The sequence below is a fragment of the Ruditapes philippinarum genome, unplaced genomic scaffold (genome assembly GCF_026571515.1).
Source record: "Ruditapes philippinarum isolate M1 unplaced genomic scaffold, ASM2657151v2 ctg106_1_1_1_1, whole genome shotgun sequence".
NCBI lineage: Eukaryota > Metazoa > Mollusca > Bivalvia > Venerida > Veneridae > Ruditapes > Ruditapes philippinarum.
In genome coordinates this window covers 243,902-265,811 of record NW_026860622.1, presented here as the reverse complement: position 1 = coordinate 265,811, position 21,910 = coordinate 243,902, and the positions used below count along the sequence as shown (strand labels likewise).

Here is a 21,910-nt window from a genome sequence, read left to right as displayed (position 1 = left end):
ATTTTAAGTAAATTTGTTAAAAAAGTTATTTAAAAGTAATCACAGGAAACAGTTTTTATGTACAGACAGACAGACTGAAGGACACTCTAAAGTTATTTTTTAAACATCCCTGTTATCAAAATAAAACATTTTTAAATCCTATCATGATTGAAGAAGTTGGAGTAAAAATTACCAATTTCTCAAAAAAAAGTCTAAGTTCAAAAGGGGCATAATTCTGGAAATAGTCTTGCTAGAGTATTGAACACTCACAAATGTTGAGTGATAATAAGAAACATTTATATGAAGTTTGAAGTAGATACATTCAAAAAAAGAAGTTATTAAAAAAAACAATGTTTTTTTCATGAAAATTTTAAGTTCAAGGGAGGTAATTCTGATAAATTTTGTGCTAGAGTTGTAAACCTTGTCACATATGATTTGGTTGATGACAAGCAACTTATATTTAAAGTTTGAAGAAAATACCTTAAGATATAAAGAAATTATAGTGAAAAAACTTAAAAACTGGAATCAGAAATCTTGAAATTCAGTCTATTTGTTGCCATAGCAACCAGAATTTTCAACATAGGAAGATAAGAAAAGGATGTGCATAATTTCCATACTGCCATCTACCCATATGTAAAGTTTATTAAACATATTTTCAGTACTTTTTGTGTTATCACTGGATCCAGGTTATGTGTAAAATTTGCCATATTTTCAGTCTATTTGTTGCCATAGCAACCAGAATTTTCAACATAGGAAGAAAAGAAAAAGATGTGCATAATCTTCATACTGCCATCTATCCATATGTCAAGTTTCATAAAAATATTTTCAGTACTTTTTGCTTTATCGCGGGATCCAGGTTATGTGTAAAATTTGCCATATTTTCAGTCTATTTGTTGCCATAGCAACCAGAATTTTCAACATAGGAAGAAAAGAAAAAGACGTGCATAATCTCCATACTGCCATCTATCCATATATCAAGTTTCATTAAAATATTTTTAGTACTTTTTGCGTTATCGCGGGATCCAGTTTTGTGGACGGACGGACTGACGGACGGACGGACTGACGGACGGACGGACAGACAGATGGACGGAGGGTAAACCTAAAGTCCCCTCCGGTAAACCGGTAGGGGACTAACTATTGAATACACAAATTAATTTTATATAGGATGTGTAGGGACAAGAAGTTTTTTGGGGGGTTCAAAATGTGTACCATTATCCAAGAAAAAGGAACAAATAAAATTTTATGTAATTAAAAACTACAGTCGACTCCACTTATAACGAACTCGCTTATAACGAACTATCATTAATAGCGAACTAAATCTGACATCCCCGGCCGATTCCTTCTTTATGTTATATTTAATCACATCGCTTAATACGTACTCGCTTATAGCGAATTTTCGGCTATAACGAACCATTTTTCAAGCCACAAATGACGGAAAAAATGTAAATTTCCTCGGTTATAACAAACTGTTATAATTGAAATATCGGGATGCGCTCAATTAGGATCAGTACATGAATAACGCTATCCGATAATTAAACAATCGTATGATTGCACGGGTTAGTTATGGCTTCGCCCGGGTGTAAAAAGTCCATGCTTTTCCAGGGATTTCCATGGAAAATAAGAGGCTGGAGTATTGGAACAAAATTTTCCAGCCTTTTCCAGCCTGAAGCTGAGAAAAAATGGGCTGGAAAAACAGGGGAAAAACATGGAACATTTTCCATGCTGCATGGAATATTTTCCATGTTTTCCATGGAAAAGCATGGACTTTATTCCATGCTTTTCCATGTACATGGAGTATTGGAACAAAAGTATGGATTTTTTTCCAGGGTATTCCATGTGTTTGCCAACCATAGAGGCTGGACTTTTTACCATGGTAAATAGTCCAGCCTTGATGGAATAAAAAAATCCAGCCTAATTCCAGCATCCCTGAATGTTCTTAAAATGTAAAATTCTCTGACGGAATTCAGCACAGGAATGTTTGGGGTGGAATTTTTATTAGTTTAACATGATCACATATTTCTATCACAAAATTTAATACATATCCTTTAGTCCAAATACAGAATAGAACATCCTACATTCACTATAGCACAAACAGTTTTTGGGGAGGCTATGCCGACCCAATGTTAATACCGTCCGTCAAATCTTACTGCCGCGGTAATCAGGTCAAAAAATAGTACCTTGATTTTTTCTAAGCTGACTCATCACTCATCACAGACATTTACAATATGAAAATATTTTCATTCTTTAATTTCATATCAGATAATAATTCTCTGAAAAATTCTTGATTTTTGTTTGTTATTTTTTCAAAATCACTACTCCGTGACGTCATACTGCCGCGGTAATCAGGTTTAGGCATACGTACGTCTGTAATAAATAGTTCTGGTATGAAAACCCTTCTACATAATAACTTTATCAATAATTTTTTAACAAAAAGCATAAATGAAAATTTATAAGTAAATGCTTTAATTAGGTGGCAAATATTCTTTATTATTTTTGATAACAATTTTCCAATTACTACGCAGCGACCAACTGTTTATGACGGGTCATTAACTAGAACGTTGCAACACCGTAGTCTCAATATCATGCATGTTCTTTTGTTGATATAAACCATTAATAGTCCTTAATATTTTTTAAAGACAAATAATGGTAAATTGTCGCTTACATCAGAGACATGGATCGTGCTTGCGTGATAACTAAGGAAAACTAACTTATTAGTACACCCTAGGAGGCTGTACGCGGAAAACGCTCATAAACCGCTATATCATATAGCTGTAAAGTGAACAGTTAAATGACAGAAATATGTGGTCAAATATGTTTTAACAAGGAAATAATTATTTCAGAGAAAGACGCAAAGATCAGTCTTCAATCAAATGAATGATCCCGTATTGTGTAATTAGAAAGTTTATTCAATTCTAGGGCAACGCATCATAATTTGATAGTCCATGTGTAATAAAATTCAAATTTTCAATACAGATTATGAGATACATAAAAAATATTAAAGAATAAGAGGCTTAAAAAACAACAACAAAAAACAACAAAAAACGCATATATATACGAATGACTTAACATATCTTACGAAACTTTAATTTGAAAACGATATTTGCGGGCGCTGAAGTGATTAATGTTTATTTGAATAAATCAAATAAAAATACTTATATGTTTGTGTTCTAAAAATAATTGGCGGCATAAGAGGAATTTCGTATTCATTTTACAACACTTGAAAAAATACTACAGAAAATGTGTTTTTTATGCTCCCCGAAAAAATTTCGGGGGAGCATATAGTCGCCGCCTTGTCCGTCCGTCCGTCCGTCCGTCCCGTCCGTCCGTCCCCTTTTCTTGTCCGGGACATAACTTTGTAACAACAAGAGGTATCAACATGAAACTTTGTAGGTAGATAGATCTCATTGAGTAGAAGTGCAGTGCACAAGAACCGTAACTCTGCCTTGCCTAATTTTTGAATTATTCCCCTTTGTTTATTTTTACACTTTGAACTTTGTCCGGGACATAACTCTAAAAGTATAAGAGGTATCAACATGAAACTTTGTAGGTAGATAGATCTCATTGAGTAGAAGTGCAGTGCACAAGAACCGTAACTCTACCTTGCCTAATTTTTGAATTATCCCCCTTTGTTTATTTTACACTTTGAACTTTGTCCGGGACATAACTCTAAAAGTATAAGAGGTATCAACATGAAACTTTGTAGGTAGATAGATCTCATTGAGTAGGTGTGCAGTGCACAAGAACTGTAACTCTGCCTTGCCTTATTTTATTAATTATCCCCCTTTGTTTATTTTACACTTTGAACTTTGTCCGGGACATAACTCTAAAAGTATAAGAGGTATCAACATGAAACTTTGTAGGTAGATAGATCTCATTGAGTAGGTGTGCAGTGCACAAGAACTGTAACTCTGCCTTGCCTTATTTTATTAATTATCCCCCTTTGTTTATTTTACACTTTGAACTTTGTCCGGGACATAACTCTAAAAGTATAAGAGGTATCAACATGAAACTTTGTAGGTAGATAGATCTCATTGAGTAGGTGTGCAGTGCACAAGAACCGTAACTCTGCCTTGCCTTATTTTATTAATTATCCCCCTTTGTTTATTTTACACTTTGAACTTTGTCCGGGACATAAATCTAAAAGTATAAGAGTTATCAACATGAAACTTTGTAGGTAGATAGATCTCATTGAGTAGGTGTGCAGTGCACAAGAACTGTAACTGCCTTGCCTAATTTTTGAATTATCCCCCTTTGTTTATTTTACACTTTGAAATTTGTCCTGGACATAACTCTAAAAGTATAAGAGGTATCAACATGAAACTTTGTAGGTAGATAGATCTCATTGAGTAGAAGTGCAGTGCACAAGAACCGTAACTCTACCTTGCCTAATTTTTTAATTATCCCCCTTTGTTTATTTTACACTTTGAACTTTGTCCGGGACATAACTCTAAAAGTATAAGAGGTATCAACATGAAACTTTGTAGGTAGATAGATCTCATTGAGTAGGTGTGCAGTGCACAAGAACTGTAACTCTGCCTTGCCTTATTTTATTAATTATCCCCCTTTGTTTATTTTACACTTTGAACTTTGTCCGGGACATAACTGTAAAAGTATAAGAGGTATCAACATGAAACTTTGTAGGTAGATAGATCTCATTGAGTAGGTGTGCAGTGCACAAGAACTGTAACTCTGCCTTGCCTTATTTTATTAATTATCCCCCTTTGTTTATTTTACACTTTGAACTTTGTCCGGGACATAACTCTAAAAGTATAAGAGGTATCAACATGAAACTTTGTAGGTAGATAGATCTCATTGAGTAGGTGTGCAGTGCACAAGAACCGTAACTCTGCCTTGCCTTATTTTATTAATTATCCCCCTTTGTTTATTTTACACTTTGAACTTTGTCCGGGACATAAATCTTAAAGTATAAGAGGTATCAACATGAAACTTTGTAGGTAGATAGATCTCATTGAGTAGGTGTGCAGTGCACAAGAACTGTAACTGCCTTGCCTAATTTTTGAATTATCCCCCTTTGTTTATTTTACACTTTGAAATTTGTCCTGGACATAACTCTAAAAGTATAAGAGGTATCAACATGAAACTTTGTAGGTAGATAGATCTCATTGAGTAGAAGTGCAGTGCACAAGAACCGTAACTCTACCTTGCCTAATTTTTTAATTATCCCCCTTTGTTTATTTTTACACTTTTAACTTTGTCCGGGACATAACTCTTAATGTATAAGAGATATCAACATGAAACTTTGTAGGTAGATAGATCTCATTGAGTAAGTTTGCAGTGCAAAAGAACTGTAACACTGTCTTGCCTACTTTTGGAGTTATTGCCCTTTGTTCATTTTGACACTTTGAACTTTGTCTGGGACATCACTCTAAAATTATAAGAGATATCAACATGAAACTTTGTAGATAGATAGATCTCATTGGGTGGAAGTGCAGTGCTTAAAAATCATTACTCTGCCTTGCCTTATTTTGAAGTAATTGCCCTTTGTTTATTTTTACTTTTTGACTTTTGTCCTTGACATTACTTTAAAACTATTAGAGATATCAACATGAAACTTTGTAGGTAGCTAGATATAATTGGATAGAACTGCAACGCTTAAAGAACCTAAACAAAGCCTGGTCTAATTTTGGAGTTATTGCCCTTTGTTCATTTTTTTATACTTTCCTGTGTCCAGAACCTTCTCGGGGAGCATCACCCGGTTCAACCGGTTCTTGTTTTGTTTTGTTTTCAACAAAAGTGTGTGTGTTTTAAGTTTATTTATACTCGGGGCCGGAATAACCATATGTCCGAGATTAAAGCATCGGGGACGTCTTTTTCAAGCCGAATCTTCCTGGTAGCCCATTCTTCGTTCGTTGGTGGTAAAGGAGACGACAATACTGGCAAGGCATCAACTTCCTGACTGACGACAACAAAAACGGCATTCATTAGTGCCAAACCTCCAGAGTAAGTCATGACAGGTCAACCAATCACCTCTGGTACTTGAGATGACTTGACCTTGACCTGCCGTGTGCCTTCTCCGCGACGTGCACGCCTCTGGAGGGATTTGGAGAAGTTTCAACAAAAAACTTCCAAAACACGCTATTTATAAATTATAACACCATTCATAGCACTGACGCTTCGATGTTCTCATCTATTTGCGTGAAATGGTCGACAGGGTAAACCCTACGTAATAACCGCACACCCTGTTAACAAACAGATTTTCCGCAGTTATATTTCAAGCTAGTGAGGTTTAAAAAATACATGTAGAATCTATCTATTAACAACCATAAGTTGGTTGAGTGTTGGCGGTAAAAAAAGAAGATATAACTTCCTGATCAATTTTCACTTAGGTTGATTCAATTTTGAATAAGCTTTGCAGATATGTATTTTTTCAAGAAATATTTAGTTTTAATAAATATCCGAAGCCGTCAAAGTCAGCGACGAGTAATGAAATGGGAATAATTTTCTGAAACGTGATTTTATTCCAGATTTGCTTCGGAAGAAGACATCTTTCTGTCCGTAGAGCATGGATATTAATACTCATCACAAGACAGTATCTTATTGATCTCAATTATGGTACATGACATGTAAATATGTATAATTTTTATGTTCAATAAAAATGTTGCATAACTTGCAGTTGTTATTATCATTCAATGATATTAAAATGACATAAAGTATTTATGATGAACAGTCCTAGAATATTTTGATAAGGAACAGTCAGTTGTAAAATGTTATTGTTATCTTATAATGAACAGTCGTCATACTTTCTGGTATGTCATTTATTATTGACAGTTTAGGTTTTTCAAAATTTGCAGGATTAGCAGTCCGGATGTAGACCTCAATGAAATGTTCTGGAATATTAACAAAATGAATAGTCAACCATATTAACCATATATATGAATGGTTGAACACAACAGTAAGGATAAATGACACAATGTGCATATCTTCTTATTTTGGTAATAATTGAAATAACAGCACATTTTAAGCAAAAAGAAAAGAAACTATAAGTCTGAAACATTCTGTCATAGCCTCCCCATCAGTACATTCAGTGCTTTGATTTTACTAGCTGCAGGTTTGGTAGGTTCTGGTTGTCTTATATATTTTAGCAATTATTTTGCTCTTAATCTGTCAATGAGAAACCTTTTTTAATCTTAAATTTGTTTCAAGTGTTTCTGATTATTTAAATTACTATTTCTTTTATTGATGTCCATTTTAAGTCCTCTGTCTGTGTTTCCTAGAACTTATTGTGGTTGTGCTCACCTTTAAAGATAAAATTCATAATAAATTTAACACAGATATGGTAATGACTTATGTTTTATTGCATATAAATATTATGCAGTTATATTTCGTATCTTTTAATAACATGGAATCTAATGTTTCAACAGTATTTACTATTAAATATTCCCTTAAAATGCTTATGCATATTCAAAAATACTAAAGCAATGCTTAAGAATTTCTCTCAAAGTACATGTATAAGAATTAAGTAAATTTGAGACAATATTTATCACCCAGTATGTATTTTTTCAAGCAAAGACATGGAATAAAAAAGTACACGTATTGAGATTTAAAAATATACCTTTTCAGGATTAATACTGCACATCATTATTATACACTGCTGGTAATTCTCACAGTCAGCACTTATGTCCCAGCCTGCAAGTTATGTAATTGTATAATGTAAAATGTAATCATTGAAAACACAACACATACATGTAAATAACAAATGATTATCATATGATGACCCTGTTCAGCTGTACAAAACTACTGATTGTACCATTTAGTCCTATTTAATCAAATTGATTTAATTTGTTTTATTTGTAGGAAATGAAAAAGATCTACTAATAATTGTCATTTTAACAATATACATTATAAAGAAATCATTGAATAATTTATATTTTACAGATTATACATGTATAGATTAAAAACAATTATCAGAAAAACAAATGCATGAAGATGAAAATACAAAAACAACCTTGATCTCTTTTTACAAATGTTGATAGTTTGGTATATAACCTGTTTCTGCAATGATTTAACTTAAGGTTTATAAATACCTGATTCTGTTGTATATCTCTTTGTCCCAGGTGATTCTAATTGTTATCATACCAATACTTAAACACTTTAAAGTCTTAAACAAAACAATATCTCCAAAACTGCTAAAATATCAAGTACATCCTCTGTAATTTGCTCTCTTTGCTGACCCAGATATCTTAGAATTCAAAATTTACAACAGTTACTGGACAGGTCTAAATAATCATTATGTAAAGCAGGGTTAATCTACTCATCATTTTAACTTTTATTCTTTGAGCGTAAAAGAAAATATCAAATAGCTAATAGATATATAGATTTTAAAGATCATTACAAATTTTTGTACAAAAAAGATTGCAATGTCCTTCTAGACACATTCTGCATATGAAATTTATAATGTTATCTCTCCCCAAAATAATCACATGGAACAGCCTGATCTGAAATGACCAGTGGAGTAAATTAGTCATGCACAGATGGTGAGAAAATGCTGGTCAATGAGTTTTATCAGAGCTCTGATCTGTGTAGCAGTAAAATCTCAGTGGATGTAGTATTTATTTTCCTAAATATTGGTCAATTTAATATAGAATATATATGAGATTCTTTCATGCACTGTTTTGTTTATTTATTTATTTATTGTTATCTAAAACCATGAATTCTTACAATTTAAAAATGGCAAGCAATGCAATCCCATCTTGATTATTAGAGTGTCTCAAAGACTTTAATTAATTTATAGTTAAACTTAAAGCCTGTAATTAAATGGATATTATTTCATTGTACATAACTTCATGTAGATTTATTTAAATAATAATATGTATTTTGAACAATCAATTCATTTATGTCTTTAGCATAGACATTTTTTCTGAGATACCCTTTTTCAACTGCATGAAATGTATAAAGTGTCAAATTTCAAATCATTTACAGTAACTTGCATTAAAATAAATGATGATTGTATATTTTCTTCGTAAATTTACAATATTTTGCTGAATATATAAAGTAAGATTTCTTGTTGTAATTTTACAAGTTTTTTCCAGCATACTTAGAGAAAGTTTAACACATTTCCATCATCAAAAAAATCTAAGTTCCACTTTCCATGCTACATGGAAGTAAAGTCCATGGTTTTCCAGGCTTTTACCACAAATGTCCAGCCAATTTCCAGCCTATTCCAGCAATGCTGGAAATGGCTGGACAAAAAAAGTCCACATAGCATGGAAAAAAATACCAATTTTCCATGAAATTCCATGCTATTCCATAGTTTTCCAGGGTTTACCAGCCTCTCTTCCAGGCTTACCCTGGAAAATCTACACCCGGGCGAGTGAGGGAATAAAGATTTTGATAAAATGTTCTCACAACATAATTTCCTACTTGTTACGGAAAATTTGTATTTCACACCCTTAGTTGATTGCTGTTAATACCCGATAATTGCCAAGTAATCGATTTTTTGTGTTTGCAATATTAACCAAACGATAATAAACAAATAGCAAAAGGAAACAAATGGTAATAACTTCATAGACAATTAATACATGAATAATATATTGCTCAATAAAATGCCCCACATTAAATAACCACTGCAGTGAAATACTAGTTACACCGGTAACCAGTGAAGAGTATGGCTTTTTCAAGGCAAATTTCCCCATCCAAACAAGTCAGCAAGTTGTTGCTACTTCGCTTTTAGCGAACTTCGGATATAACAAACGATATTTTAATGTCCCATTGAGTTCGTTATAACCGGAGTCGACTGTATTTCACAGATTTTTATTTTTATTATTTAACAATGTCTTGCAATCAATTAATGCAATTAAATAAACAAATAGAGGATATTTGTTTGTTTTGCATGTAAGATTGAAATATAATTTCACTGAGTGGACACCAGATGCAATATTTTCACGAGTGGCGTAGCCACGAGTGAAAATATAATAGCTGGTGTTCACGAATGAAATATATTTCAATCTTATATGTAAAACAAATAAATTTTCTTTTTATTTCATGCTTTTTAAGTGATTTTAAGAATTGTTTACTGATTTTGCCGTGTAACGTCGCGCATTCTCCTTCGTGACGTCATCACATCATGACGTCACATTATCAATTTTGAAATATAGTTCTGTTAAATTTCTCTAATTTTGCTTAATTTCTAACATGATGTATGGTGACATCGACTTTCCCCAGCAAACACATGACGTTAAAATAACGTCGGATTAATGTTAGATTTTGGTCACGACGCCGGCGACCAAAATACGACGTTAATCTGACGTTAAAATACCGATGTCTAATAGACGTTTCTTTTTGACGTTGTACTAACGTTAGGTTCTGGTCTGTGTCCTGACGGTAGGTAAAAAAATAACGAAAACTAATCCTTATTCGCTGTTGTAACCATTTAAACTTTTTTTTCAAATGTTTTTTGGAACAAATGAATTTTCTTATTAAATACAGCCAGATCCGGCGCTGAAACCTAAAAAACTATAGGGGGCCCGGTTATAAAATTACAGTTTATTTTTAAAAATTATTTTCCCACGATCTTTTACAATTCCAATATTTAACGTTAAATTTCATTGGGTGGTACATTATATGTATCAAAATCACGAGTTTTTTTAATAGTGCTTTAACATTTAATCATAGTGACAGAAAGGGGAAAGAAAACATAATATTAACCTATAATTCTATTCTAAAGTCACGTGGATGGAAATTCAAATTCGTAGGCGTTACGTTTTGGCTGTCGGTCAGGAATCGGGATGCATTGATAAAGTGAATATTATAGATTTTCTTGAACAAAAAGGTCAGTTCAATTTATTTAGATTTATTTTTACTTTGTATTTGATAAATAATTGCATGATTGCAAGCACTCTTAAATTTTAATATCATTATTTTAACAGCTGAAGTAAAATGTCACACAAATTCGCGATAATGTCTAATAATAAATCTTTTTAAAATTGACATGTTTTAACTCTGCTCTGTGAAGAGTTTATAATATGCCTTTCAGTTTTACCAAAGAGAATGCTTAGTTTTCATATTTTTCTTAAACTGTGATGTTTTTGTCAGTTAAAATCTGAGAATTGAGAATGAATTTGTACGATTTCGAGCATTTCGGACCAAGACGTTTCGGTCCCAAATAACCCAAAACGTTCCGGTCCCAAATAACCCAAGACGTTTTGGTTCCAGACATTTCGGCATTAAATCTTTAATTTAAAACTATGAAATATTTAAGACTTGCGTAACTGTTCTATTTCAAACGTAGAATATATACATAAGTTAGAATATAATTTTCTTTTCAGGTAGTAAAAGTGTTGGACATGCTCTCAAAGGTCGGAGGGACGGAAACACGTGAATATGTAAAAAGAAACATAGGAAAGTAAGATTTTTGTAAATTCTATTACATGCTTTAATCCATACTAAACTGGAGTTTGAAAGTGGCTTTTTAAATGTTCAGTATTTATGTTTACTTTTAATTTTTGTTAAAGCTCTCTTATAAAAAGTTGGCAAAATTGTTCATTAAGTTAAGATAACCATGGAAACATTTTTGCTTGTTATTTTTCCATGTTTCATAATTATTTTTTTCAGTGAAAATGATGTCACACACGCTATTGGACGCTACAAACGCTACATATCCTCCGGACAGACGAGGGGTGCTGAAAGAAGGTCATATCTTAAAGCATCACACCTCAAAATTCGTGCTAATTCTCATGGATATCTAAAAGTATAACTTTGTGAAGTAACTAAAAAGCAGCAATTTATACATTACTGACAATTATCAAAGGAGGTCAAAATATGCAAAATGGCACTAAATGTTTTAGAAATGCTGTAGAAATATAGTTGAAATACTGAAAATCTGTCATTAATTGCTTGAAACATTATTATCAGAATCTTTTAATTTTTCTTAAAATTATAATATTTTCATTAAAATTATAATATTTTCATTATTTAATTTGATAAGGCAAACTTTGATAGAAATGTGCATACATTGTTTTGTTCTATAATATTTGTACATGTTTTCTTAGTTTCATTTATTTCATTGTTTTTGTAATACTTTTTGTTTTGTAATTAACTTAGTTAATGTTTTATCTTGTTTAATTTATGAAAATTATTTAACCTTGCAGAATTTACTAAAATTGTATGTATCAGCTTAAAATTGCAACTTTTATTTTAAATTAAAAAAGCATAAAAAATAATTTTGCTTCTAGTTTTCTGTTATACATTTCATTTGAGGGAAAGTTACTTAGTAGAATGAGTTACATTAAATTCGATCAAATCATGATTAGGCAGAAAATATTTATGACGTGGTGAAACAAAAAAGATAAGGAAAATGATCAGATTTAGGGCAGAAAATGGTTAATATTTAGGTCGGAAAATGGTCAGATGAGGTCGGAAAATGGTTAGAAACTGGTTAGGTTTAGGTCGGAAAATGGTCAGATTGAGGTCGGAAAATGGTCAGATTGAGGTCGGAAAATGGTTAGATAATGGTCAGATTTTGGTCAGAAATTGGTTAAATAATGGTTAGATTCTGACGTCTACCTGACGTCAGATTATTACGTCAAAAAAACTTTCAAATCCAACCGTTTTTCCGACCGTCATCCGACGTCAGAACCTGACTTAAATCTGACGTCAGTATGACGTCTTGTGTTTGCTGGGTCTTTTCCTAAACAAGCAAAATTTACGTAGGATGGCACTTATTTCAGTCTGTTATTCCATTTAGTTTAATTTTCTTTTCATCCACATTCAGATATAGTCCGGCTACAGTGAAAATTATATTTTATAAATTTCACTAGTGGTTTATCAGAATATAATCATCTGATATATTACAATAAAACACTGGAAAGCATGAAATAAACTGAAATAATAATGGACTGTTAAATAATAATTATTATTATTCAGGGTTCCCACTCTTAGATATTTTGAAAATTTAAGGACTTTTCCAGGACTTATCAAGGACCTTTTTTGATTTTTTAAGGACTTTTTAGAAGATTGAATTTCAAGCTATTCAATTTTTTTGTCCTATGAATATTTTCATGGTAATGTTTAAAACAACATTTAATAACAATATAATACATGTAGTTCATGACATAAATCTAACTCTATCTAAGAAAAACATTCAGTGTCTATAAGTAATGAAATGTACTTTGTGACAGCAACTGTTGCAGGTTGTCTGCAATTTTCATGTAATTTTGGTGTTTTTAATGCTTCCAAGGGATCACTTTTTTACAAGATATTCATAGTACTTTAATAAGTAACCTCACATTTGACCTCAGTCCACTTAGGTGCATAGAATGGCAAAAGCATGTCACACTGAAGGGTATATGAAAACTGCCTGCAGGTGTTTCTACATGAAAAATTTCACAACTTTCATGTTTAAATGTTGTACTCTGCTTAAGCCAGTGCTACGGGTTCTACAAAATATGGCAGCAGCACAAAATACCCAAACACACACAATTTTAGCAATATTCATTTTGGTTTGTATACAATATAGATTTTAATGAGAAAATGAATTGATATTTTCAAAATAATGTGACTTAGCCAACTATTACTTTCATTCATTCCGTTGAAATTGGCAGTTCAGATGTTGTAAGAAAAAAGTGACATTTGCTTTTCTAACTGTTAGGTTCATTAATGAATAGACAAATGTACTTGCAAGTTATGAGATTTGTTGTCTACATTTAAATTTGAAGGGTATAATTTTGTTGTAATTTCATACAAGTTCATTCGTATTATTTTTTTTATTTAATAGTTTTCATGGAGTATACTGTATTTGGGTATATTTTGGTTCAAAAATGAAAATTTGGGTATGTTCGATTACATCTTAGTGAAAGTGTATATTGTATTCATGATTAAAACAGCACTTTTTTAGTATAACACATTCATTTTTAGTATATTGTGACTAATATTTGGGTATTTCTTGCTACCCAAATATGGTGTGGCCAACTGGCTGTGCTCTGCCTTGACAATAGTTCATGTATGTAATACTATTGTTTATTTTATATTGATTTACCTTTGGCTTTTAGCATGGTTGTGAGCAATAAGGTTAAACAAATTGCCCAAGGAAACAACCAGACCTGTGAGCTTTCATGTTTCTTAGCACGGGCCAATCAAGCAAACTTGTACTTTACTTTACTTTACTTTATCCAGCGTAGGGTCGCGAGATCAGAAATCTCTTATAACCCCCTCGAGGTCTGACACCCAATGATTATTATCCGGTATAACAGTATATAATTTGTTTTTCATAACCTTATTGAGTCTGTTTTTTAGCGAATTCAGCGTTGGTGAACATACTACAGAATCTGGTAATTTATTCCACTCTGGTATTACTCTTAATGAGAAAAAATGTTTTCTTAATTCCTTTTTACATGATTTTATTTTCAACTTCATGGAATTTCCTCTGATGTGATGATTATCAAGTTGTGCTTTTTCAAAAAATACATTATATTCTATATCTTCCTTCCCATTTAATAATTTCCATGCTTGTATGATATCACCTCTAAATCTTCTGTAAGCCAAAGTAGGAATTTCCAGAATTTTTAATCTTTCTACATACGATAAATTTCTAATACATTTAACCATTTTTGTTGCTCTTTTTTGAACTCTTTCGATTGCTTCAATATCTTTTTTAAATCTTGGACTCCAAATAATATTTCCATATTCAAAGTTGCGGTCGATTTGTGACTGTCTTATAACATTTTCCAAACAAAACTGCCATAGTAACCAGAAAATAAATGTTAAATCTCATAAATGTCAAACTTGGCCTCCCAAAACACTTGTAAATTGAAAAATCATCAACATTCAAGATGCAGAAGTCAATATACTGTGCTAAGACCGCCATTTTGGTTGTTTGATTTACCTCCCCTTTACCAGACTAATTCACGTACCTTCCCGGACTTTTTTATGTATCAACACTAATTCCCGGACTTTTCAAGGCCGGGAGCTCCTGTTTTCAAATTCACGGACATTTCCCGTTTTCCCTGACAGCGTGGGAACCCTGATTATTATAAAAATCCTACTGAAAAGTTTTCTTAATAGTAATTAAATTCTTGCAGTTTGATTCTCAATTTCAAATAAAAAGATGTGAATAAAGATTATAATTGATAAAGTTTAGAACACATCTCAAAAATATAATCAACTCTTACAAGAAACAGGGATACTGCTATGTATAGGATATCGACCGAGTACGAGGTCTTTCTGTTTAGGAAAGACCTGGTCACGAATTTCATGTGACACCGAGAGCGCGTAGCGCTCGAGGTGTTTCATGAAATTCGTGACCAGGTCTTTCCTAAACAGAAAGATCGATGTACGAGGCCGATATCCAACTTACACACCGTCAAACTATTGGCTTGAGCAATGGCTGATCCGAAACATTTGATGTAATGCACAAAGATAATTTTTTACCACAGCGCATAAACAGGTAAGCTTTTATCAATGTTCTGCTTTTATATAGTATATATTTTGCATTTAACTTTGTTTTTCAAAATAATAATAAAAAGGCTAAATGTGTAATTTGTCAATAATAAAGTGAATGGGTCATAACTGAATTTATGTAAAAGAATGAATAATTATGTTGATAGTATTTCGTATCAGACATTTCAAATTCTAGGACATTTGCTGCCCCTGAACAGTTGCCCTCTCGGACGTTTGCCCCCTTTTTTTTGCTTGTAACTTGTCAGATGTCATCTCGTGTATATATTTTATGTATTTTTGTTATTTATGGATGCTAATTTTTAAGTTTTCACAAATTTGCGCGAGAGTTTTTGTTTATTGATGCAAAATGGAATTTCGACAATAGGCGATGAATTTTTATATTTGTAACAAACAATTCAACAATTACATTTTTTAACATTTTTAAAACATGGGGGTGATGGCAAATGTCCAACCCTTCCAAAGATAGGGGGGGGGGCAAATGTCCGCCACTGCAAAAAGGGAGCAAACTCCGAGGGGGCAACTGTCTGAGGGGCAAATGTCCGATACCCAGCACACCATGAAAGACTTACATATGTATATTGTTGCATGACAAGTGTAAGATACATGATCCGAAATTATAATTTATATAGCAGATTATAAAGTGTTCTAGAATAAGAATGATGAAAATGAATTTTTAAACTAAATTACTTATAACTTTATATTAACATTTCTTTTTCAACATTTCTTTTAATAATATCCTAATCGTTTTTGTCGATATTTTAATAACTAATGGGAGCTATGTCCATTGTAGACCAATCCACTTTGAGTACTTGTATCTGCATGTCACTATAAGCAAGGTTTGGTTTATATCTTTTACGTTCTTTGAACCTAAGCCCTGGATTCGAACGTTTTCAGGGGAAATCAGTTTTGATTTTTCGCGGGTTGAATAGAAAGGTAGGATAAAGCCTAACTAAAAGAGGGGGTGGGACGGGTTAACGGGGATTTAACAATCTGATTGATCCTGAGGGTGGGAATGTAACCAGGGACCTTGCTAGGAACTGTCGGTAGCTGCGGTTTCCCAGGCAAAGCGTATATCAAATGGACGTTATTTGAATCACAAATAATACGGACATATTTTTGTTATATTTTTTCGATATGAAAGTTTGGTACAATTTTTATGTACTATGAATTTTTTATGGATTAGATGATTTAGAATCGTGATAGGTATGCGGTGATAACTGTTATAGTTTCATAGAAATGAACTTAAAGCACCCATTTTTGTTATATTGTGAATTTAATGACAGAAGAAGCGCTTAGATTACTATTACTTTGAAAAATGACGCGATTAGAAAAATGTTAAATGTTTCCTAACTTTGATATGCTATCCATTTATTTTATTCAAAGATTTAATATAGAAATGTTGGAATAATTATAAACATTATCTTGTTTAAAAAAATGTATCCAGATTTTGTCAGACAGGATTATTATGACAATCATTTATTTACATTTTATTTTCAATTTTTGATTGCATTTCATGTTTTCTTTGTCTACACATAGACAGGTCTATTTTTTCACGTGTTTTTCATGACCGGGTCTGTCTGACTAGAACAGACCTGTGCACGTGCAAAAGATAGACCTCATAACGGACTTTCTTTTGTTTAAACACTGAATGAGATCCATCCACCTATGAAGTTTCAAGTTGATACCTCAAATACTTTTTGAGATAAGCTCTGGACAAAATAGCATGAAAAAAAAACAAAGGGCAATAACTCAAAAATTGTATAGGGAAGAGTTATCATTCTTGCGCACAACATTCCTCCTCAATAAGATCTATCCTTCTATGACATTTCATGTTGATATCTCAAACACTTTTTGAGTTATGCTCCACTCAGGTGAAAAATTAGGTATGAAAAATAACAAAGGGCAATAACTCAAAAATTATGAAAGGAAGAGTTATCATTCTTGTGCACTGCACACCTCCTGAGTGAGATCTATGCACCCATGAAGTTTCATGTAAATATCTCATAGGCTTTTGGAGTTATGCTCTGGACAAAAATCAATTTTGAAAAATAACAAAGGGCAATAACTCAAAAATCATGCAAGGTAGAGTTATCATTCTTGTGCACTGCACTCCTCCTCAATGAGGTCTATCCACCTATGAAGTTTCAAGTTGATAACTCAAATACTTTTAGAGATATGCTCCGGACAAAAATTTCGGACGGAAGGACGGACGGACGGACGGAAGGTCGGACGGACAGAGACTATTTCTATATCCTCGGCCGAAAATTTTCGGCGGGGGATAATAAACATAAAATTTTTTATGTAAATAAAATAAGACCATTTATATAGTAAAATACGTTGGGAGTACTGAAACAAGGTCAGATAAGACAGGGAGTCGTTAAAATCATGGGGTCCCTAAGGCAGTCTCGACTGTATTCCTTTTATACATTAAATTTTTAATATTGAAATCATGAAGTTATCAAATTTATTTATTTTATGGATATTATTTTAATTATTTATATCTTTAAAACATATGCAAGCATTACACAGTTGAATACTAAATTATCACAGTATATTGATTGTTTTAAAATCAATGTATTAATATTCCCTTTCAATATTGAACATGAGGAATTGTCTCTAAGTTATATATAATAGAAATAATATTTTTTTAAGTAGGTCAAGTGCTTGCATATTGTAATCTAAACATGTGATTACATCTTAAAGTATGATGTTGACATAAAAGTTATTATGTCACTTATATTTTTGTCAAATAGGCTTAAAGTTAGACCTAATTATTTTTTAAACGAAGGAAATGACACTTTTTGCATTAGCTGATATTGGTACTCTACTAACACAAGTGATGAGCGCTCTCATTTAAACAGATCACCAAAATGTGAAAGAGCACATGTTAAGTATGGGTTGTTAATGCTTACCTAAAAGGTGGAAATAAGCTTTCATCTCTTTGCCTCTTACAAGAAAACTTTGTCTTTGCTTTGGTGTTTGGTAACAATCATTCCCAAGAAGGGATCCATCTTTACATTTCTTGTTGAAATCAAAGTTGTTGTAGAAAAGTGAATCCCAGTCAGTTTTAAGTTTTTTGGAAGGATAAGCACGAACATGTGATGGCTGTACTAAAACTTTTACATTTTCAATTTGGCCCAAATGTCGTTTCAGCGTTAATTTTTTTGGATGATCATCATCATCACCATATTGTGAGTGTCTTTTCATCTTCGTCTTTGAGTTTGATATATGCGCATTGCTTAACCTTGGGATCGTCACACTAGAATTATTTTAACATTGCATCTAAATCTAGAGTGGTTGGACAAATGCTCCGCGAATACCAATGCTCGGCGTAAAAAATATTTTTTTAGAATATTAAAAATGTCTCAAGTTATCTCCGATTTAGGTCACCGGTGCTTTTATTTACATCTTTCACCATTTTATCCTGGTGTGGTTCACTGCTGGTAGTCACGTGACAATGCTAATAGCAGACGAACAACCGCATGTAATCCGCAACATATAAATTATTAAAATCTTTTAACACTTGAGTTCTCCGGGGGCTGTAAACTAAAAGTTGGGTGGGGAGACTGGGGTACTCTGGGACAAGGGGCACTGTGGGACTATGGAATTTTTTGATACCTTTTGTTCTGATTTAAGCAGACGATAGATCTTGTCAAGCTTCTTTCTCTACAAAAGTTTCATGGCGGCAAATTGAGTAAAAATCAGTCTGGCTAGTACAATGTACTTTTTACCTTTCAAAGTATGACTGCATCCATGGTCGAGAGGTTAGAGTCGATGACTTAATCCAGTTACCTCTCTGGCATGGTTCAATCCCCGGGAGATGCTTTGGTAGTTTAGCGCGGAGGAAGTTAGTCCAGTACTGGTGTAACTCTCCATGAACGATGGTTAGGAAACTACCCGCCTATATGACTGAAATGCTGTTGGGAAAAGGCGTAAAATGAAACAAACAAACAAAACCTTTCAAAGTGAAATTCTAGAAAAGACAAATATTGTTTTCAAATTCTTCCATATTGAATACTTATTTGTATCATATTTGTAAATGATAATGTGCTAAACCGTGATTGCCTATATTTTCTGATTTGAAATAAATCTTGGTTTGGTTGTCTTTTTTAATTATTGTCACATAAAAATGGTGGGGGTAGTTAGGGTACTCTGGGACAGTGGATTCAGTACACTCAGAGTGGGACACTGTCTAAGAGTACCCCGCATTCTGATTTCAGAACACCAGTACAGCATATTGTTGTTATATTTGGTATATTAGAGTTACATTATATGCAGGATAGACTTTGACAATATCTTATATAATCTATTTATCACAATTCCTTAACAGATTATGATAAGTCAATCTTCTACAAAGTCTTCCATCGGAACTCATTTTCAAGATATCAACCTTTTTACCAGTCAAAGACCTACTGAGACTAGAAAATATTTTTAAAGGATTCCAGACCAATCTGTTTAATCCTATGCTATCTTGATGTATCAAACATGGATATACTAGCCATCACCCAAAAGGGGGGGGGTGGGGGGTGGGGGAGCCTATCGTCAACTTTTTTTTTAAAAAGAAGAAAAAAAAGAGATATTGTTAGTGTCATGACGGCGTTGCCGTTCCTTTTGCCGTCCGCAGTTTTTAACCTTGATTGTAACATTTTAAGTTCTTGGTGTTGTGGTTTCATACGTGGCCACAACAACCCTTTGAAAAAGACCTTTAAGTAGACCAGACTTACCTTGACCTTCATTCATAAATGATCTTAACCTTCAAGATCAAATATCTATTTTTTTGCTGATTTTTGCAAATGGTGACTATAATTTTGTAATTTGAATGGATTGTCGTCAAACTTCAAACATAATAACTTTTTATGATAGACCTTCAAGTTCAGCAGACATTCCTTGACCTTCACTTATCAATGACCTTTACCTTGAAGGTCAAATTATTTAAATTTTCTTTCCTTTGCTGTAAGTGGCGATGATTTTATCAATAATTTCACAGGTTGATCTACGGGAGTTACCTCCCTTCTGTATTTCCTGCTACTTTTAACATGCGTTTTTGACAAGAGAATTTTTAGTTTTCAATGCAATAAAATGGAAATACATTGTACATGTATTTTTATGCTCAAAACATCTTCTTTCTATATATCAAATGTTTACACTTCTATTCTTTCACGCATAAATTTTGACATACGAGCGTATTTTCATTTTGTTGTGCGTAACTTTGACGCACGAATTTTGAAAGTGATGCATATTTTAGATTTTCTATGCGTATTTTACGCTTATACGCACGCTATCTGGAGCTCTGAAGGTTGACCTTGACCGTCATGGCCAAATTATTGAATTTTGGTTGTCATATTTTTTTTTATTTTGGATGAATTTGATTCATATGTGGACATAACAACACTTGTGATCAAACAGACATGTGGAATAATTTAGATATGTTCTTGACCTTTACATGACAATGAACGTCAATTAATGAATTTTAATTCTATTTACCTAACTTCGTCATTCATTTATGGAAATGATTAATGCATGGACAAAACAAGTGTGATTATACGCACAGGTCTATCAAAATTTAAAAAAACAAGAGCCACCGCCGGGCGGGGGCAACGCTCGACTTTTTACTTTCTCTAAAAGCAAAGAAAGAAATGTTTGAACAAAATCTTAACGTTTCCTTTTTATAAAATTAATCTGTCTGTCTTGTCACATAAGTTTTGTCTATATATTTTGTATATATAAATCAGGGCCGGCAAAATCTGATTTTGACTAACTTGTCTGTTTTTACTTGAAGCATTTCCTTACTTGTCCGTATTATACTTATATAGTAAATTTTAGAAAATTTCCATTTGTCCGTACAGGCTGTGGGACAACCTGGGCAAAATACGGACAATTGATTTCGCCGCCCCTGTAAATATACTAATTAATATATATATATATATATATAATATATATATATATATATATATATATATATATATATATATATATATATATATATATATATATACATATATATTAATAGAAACACACAATTCTATCAATACAAAATTCTATAAATAGAAACATGTAATTCTATAAATAGATACACGTAGTGGTGTCACATGGTTGACACGTGGTGGTGTCTTGTGGTGGTATCACGTGGTTGAGTTATGTGGTGTAACGTGGTGGAGTCACGTGGTGGAGCCATGTGGTTGTGGCACATGGTGGAGTCATGTGCTGGAGTCATGTAGTGGTGTCACATGGTTGAGTCACGTGGTTAAGTCACATGGTGGTGTCACGTGGTTGAGTCACAAGGTGGTGTCAAGTGGTGGAGTCACGTGGCCGAGTCACTTGGCCGAGTCACATGGTGGAGTCACGTGGTAGAGTCATGTGGTGGAGTCACGTGGTAAAGTCACGTGGTGGAGTCATGTGGTGGTGTCACATAGTAGAGTCACGTGTTGGTGTCACGTGGTGGTGTCACCTGGAAGAGTCACGTGGTGGAGTCACGTGGTTGAGTCACGTGGTAGAACATACTGAATCCACTGTTCCA

General features: G+C 33.0%; 1 protein-coding gene and 1 long non-coding RNA gene across 5 annotated transcripts in view; one reads left to right on the top strand and one right to left on the bottom strand.

The window, feature by feature from the left end:
- Window positions 1-21,910, bottom strand: part of LOC132712810 (speedy protein 1-B-like) — a 96,781-nt gene that overhangs the window by 66,113 nt on the left and 8,758 nt on the right. For all 4 annotated transcript variants that reach the window (XM_060695245.1, XM_060695244.1, XM_060695247.1 and 1 more), the window contains exon 2: window positions 18,306-18,652. In XM_060695245.1, coding sequence (XP_060551228.1) covers window positions 18,306-18,600 — 295 coding nt within the window. In that variant the 5' untranslated portion in view covers window positions 18,601-18,652. The remainder of the gene's footprint in view (window positions 1-18,305; window positions 18,653-21,910) is intronic.
- Window positions 10,600-11,875, top strand: LOC132712819 (uncharacterized). The gene is made up of 3 exons (XR_009623362.1): window positions 10,600-10,768; window positions 11,265-11,341; window positions 11,551-11,875. It is a non-coding gene; the product is annotated as an uncharacterized LOC132712819 (long non-coding RNA).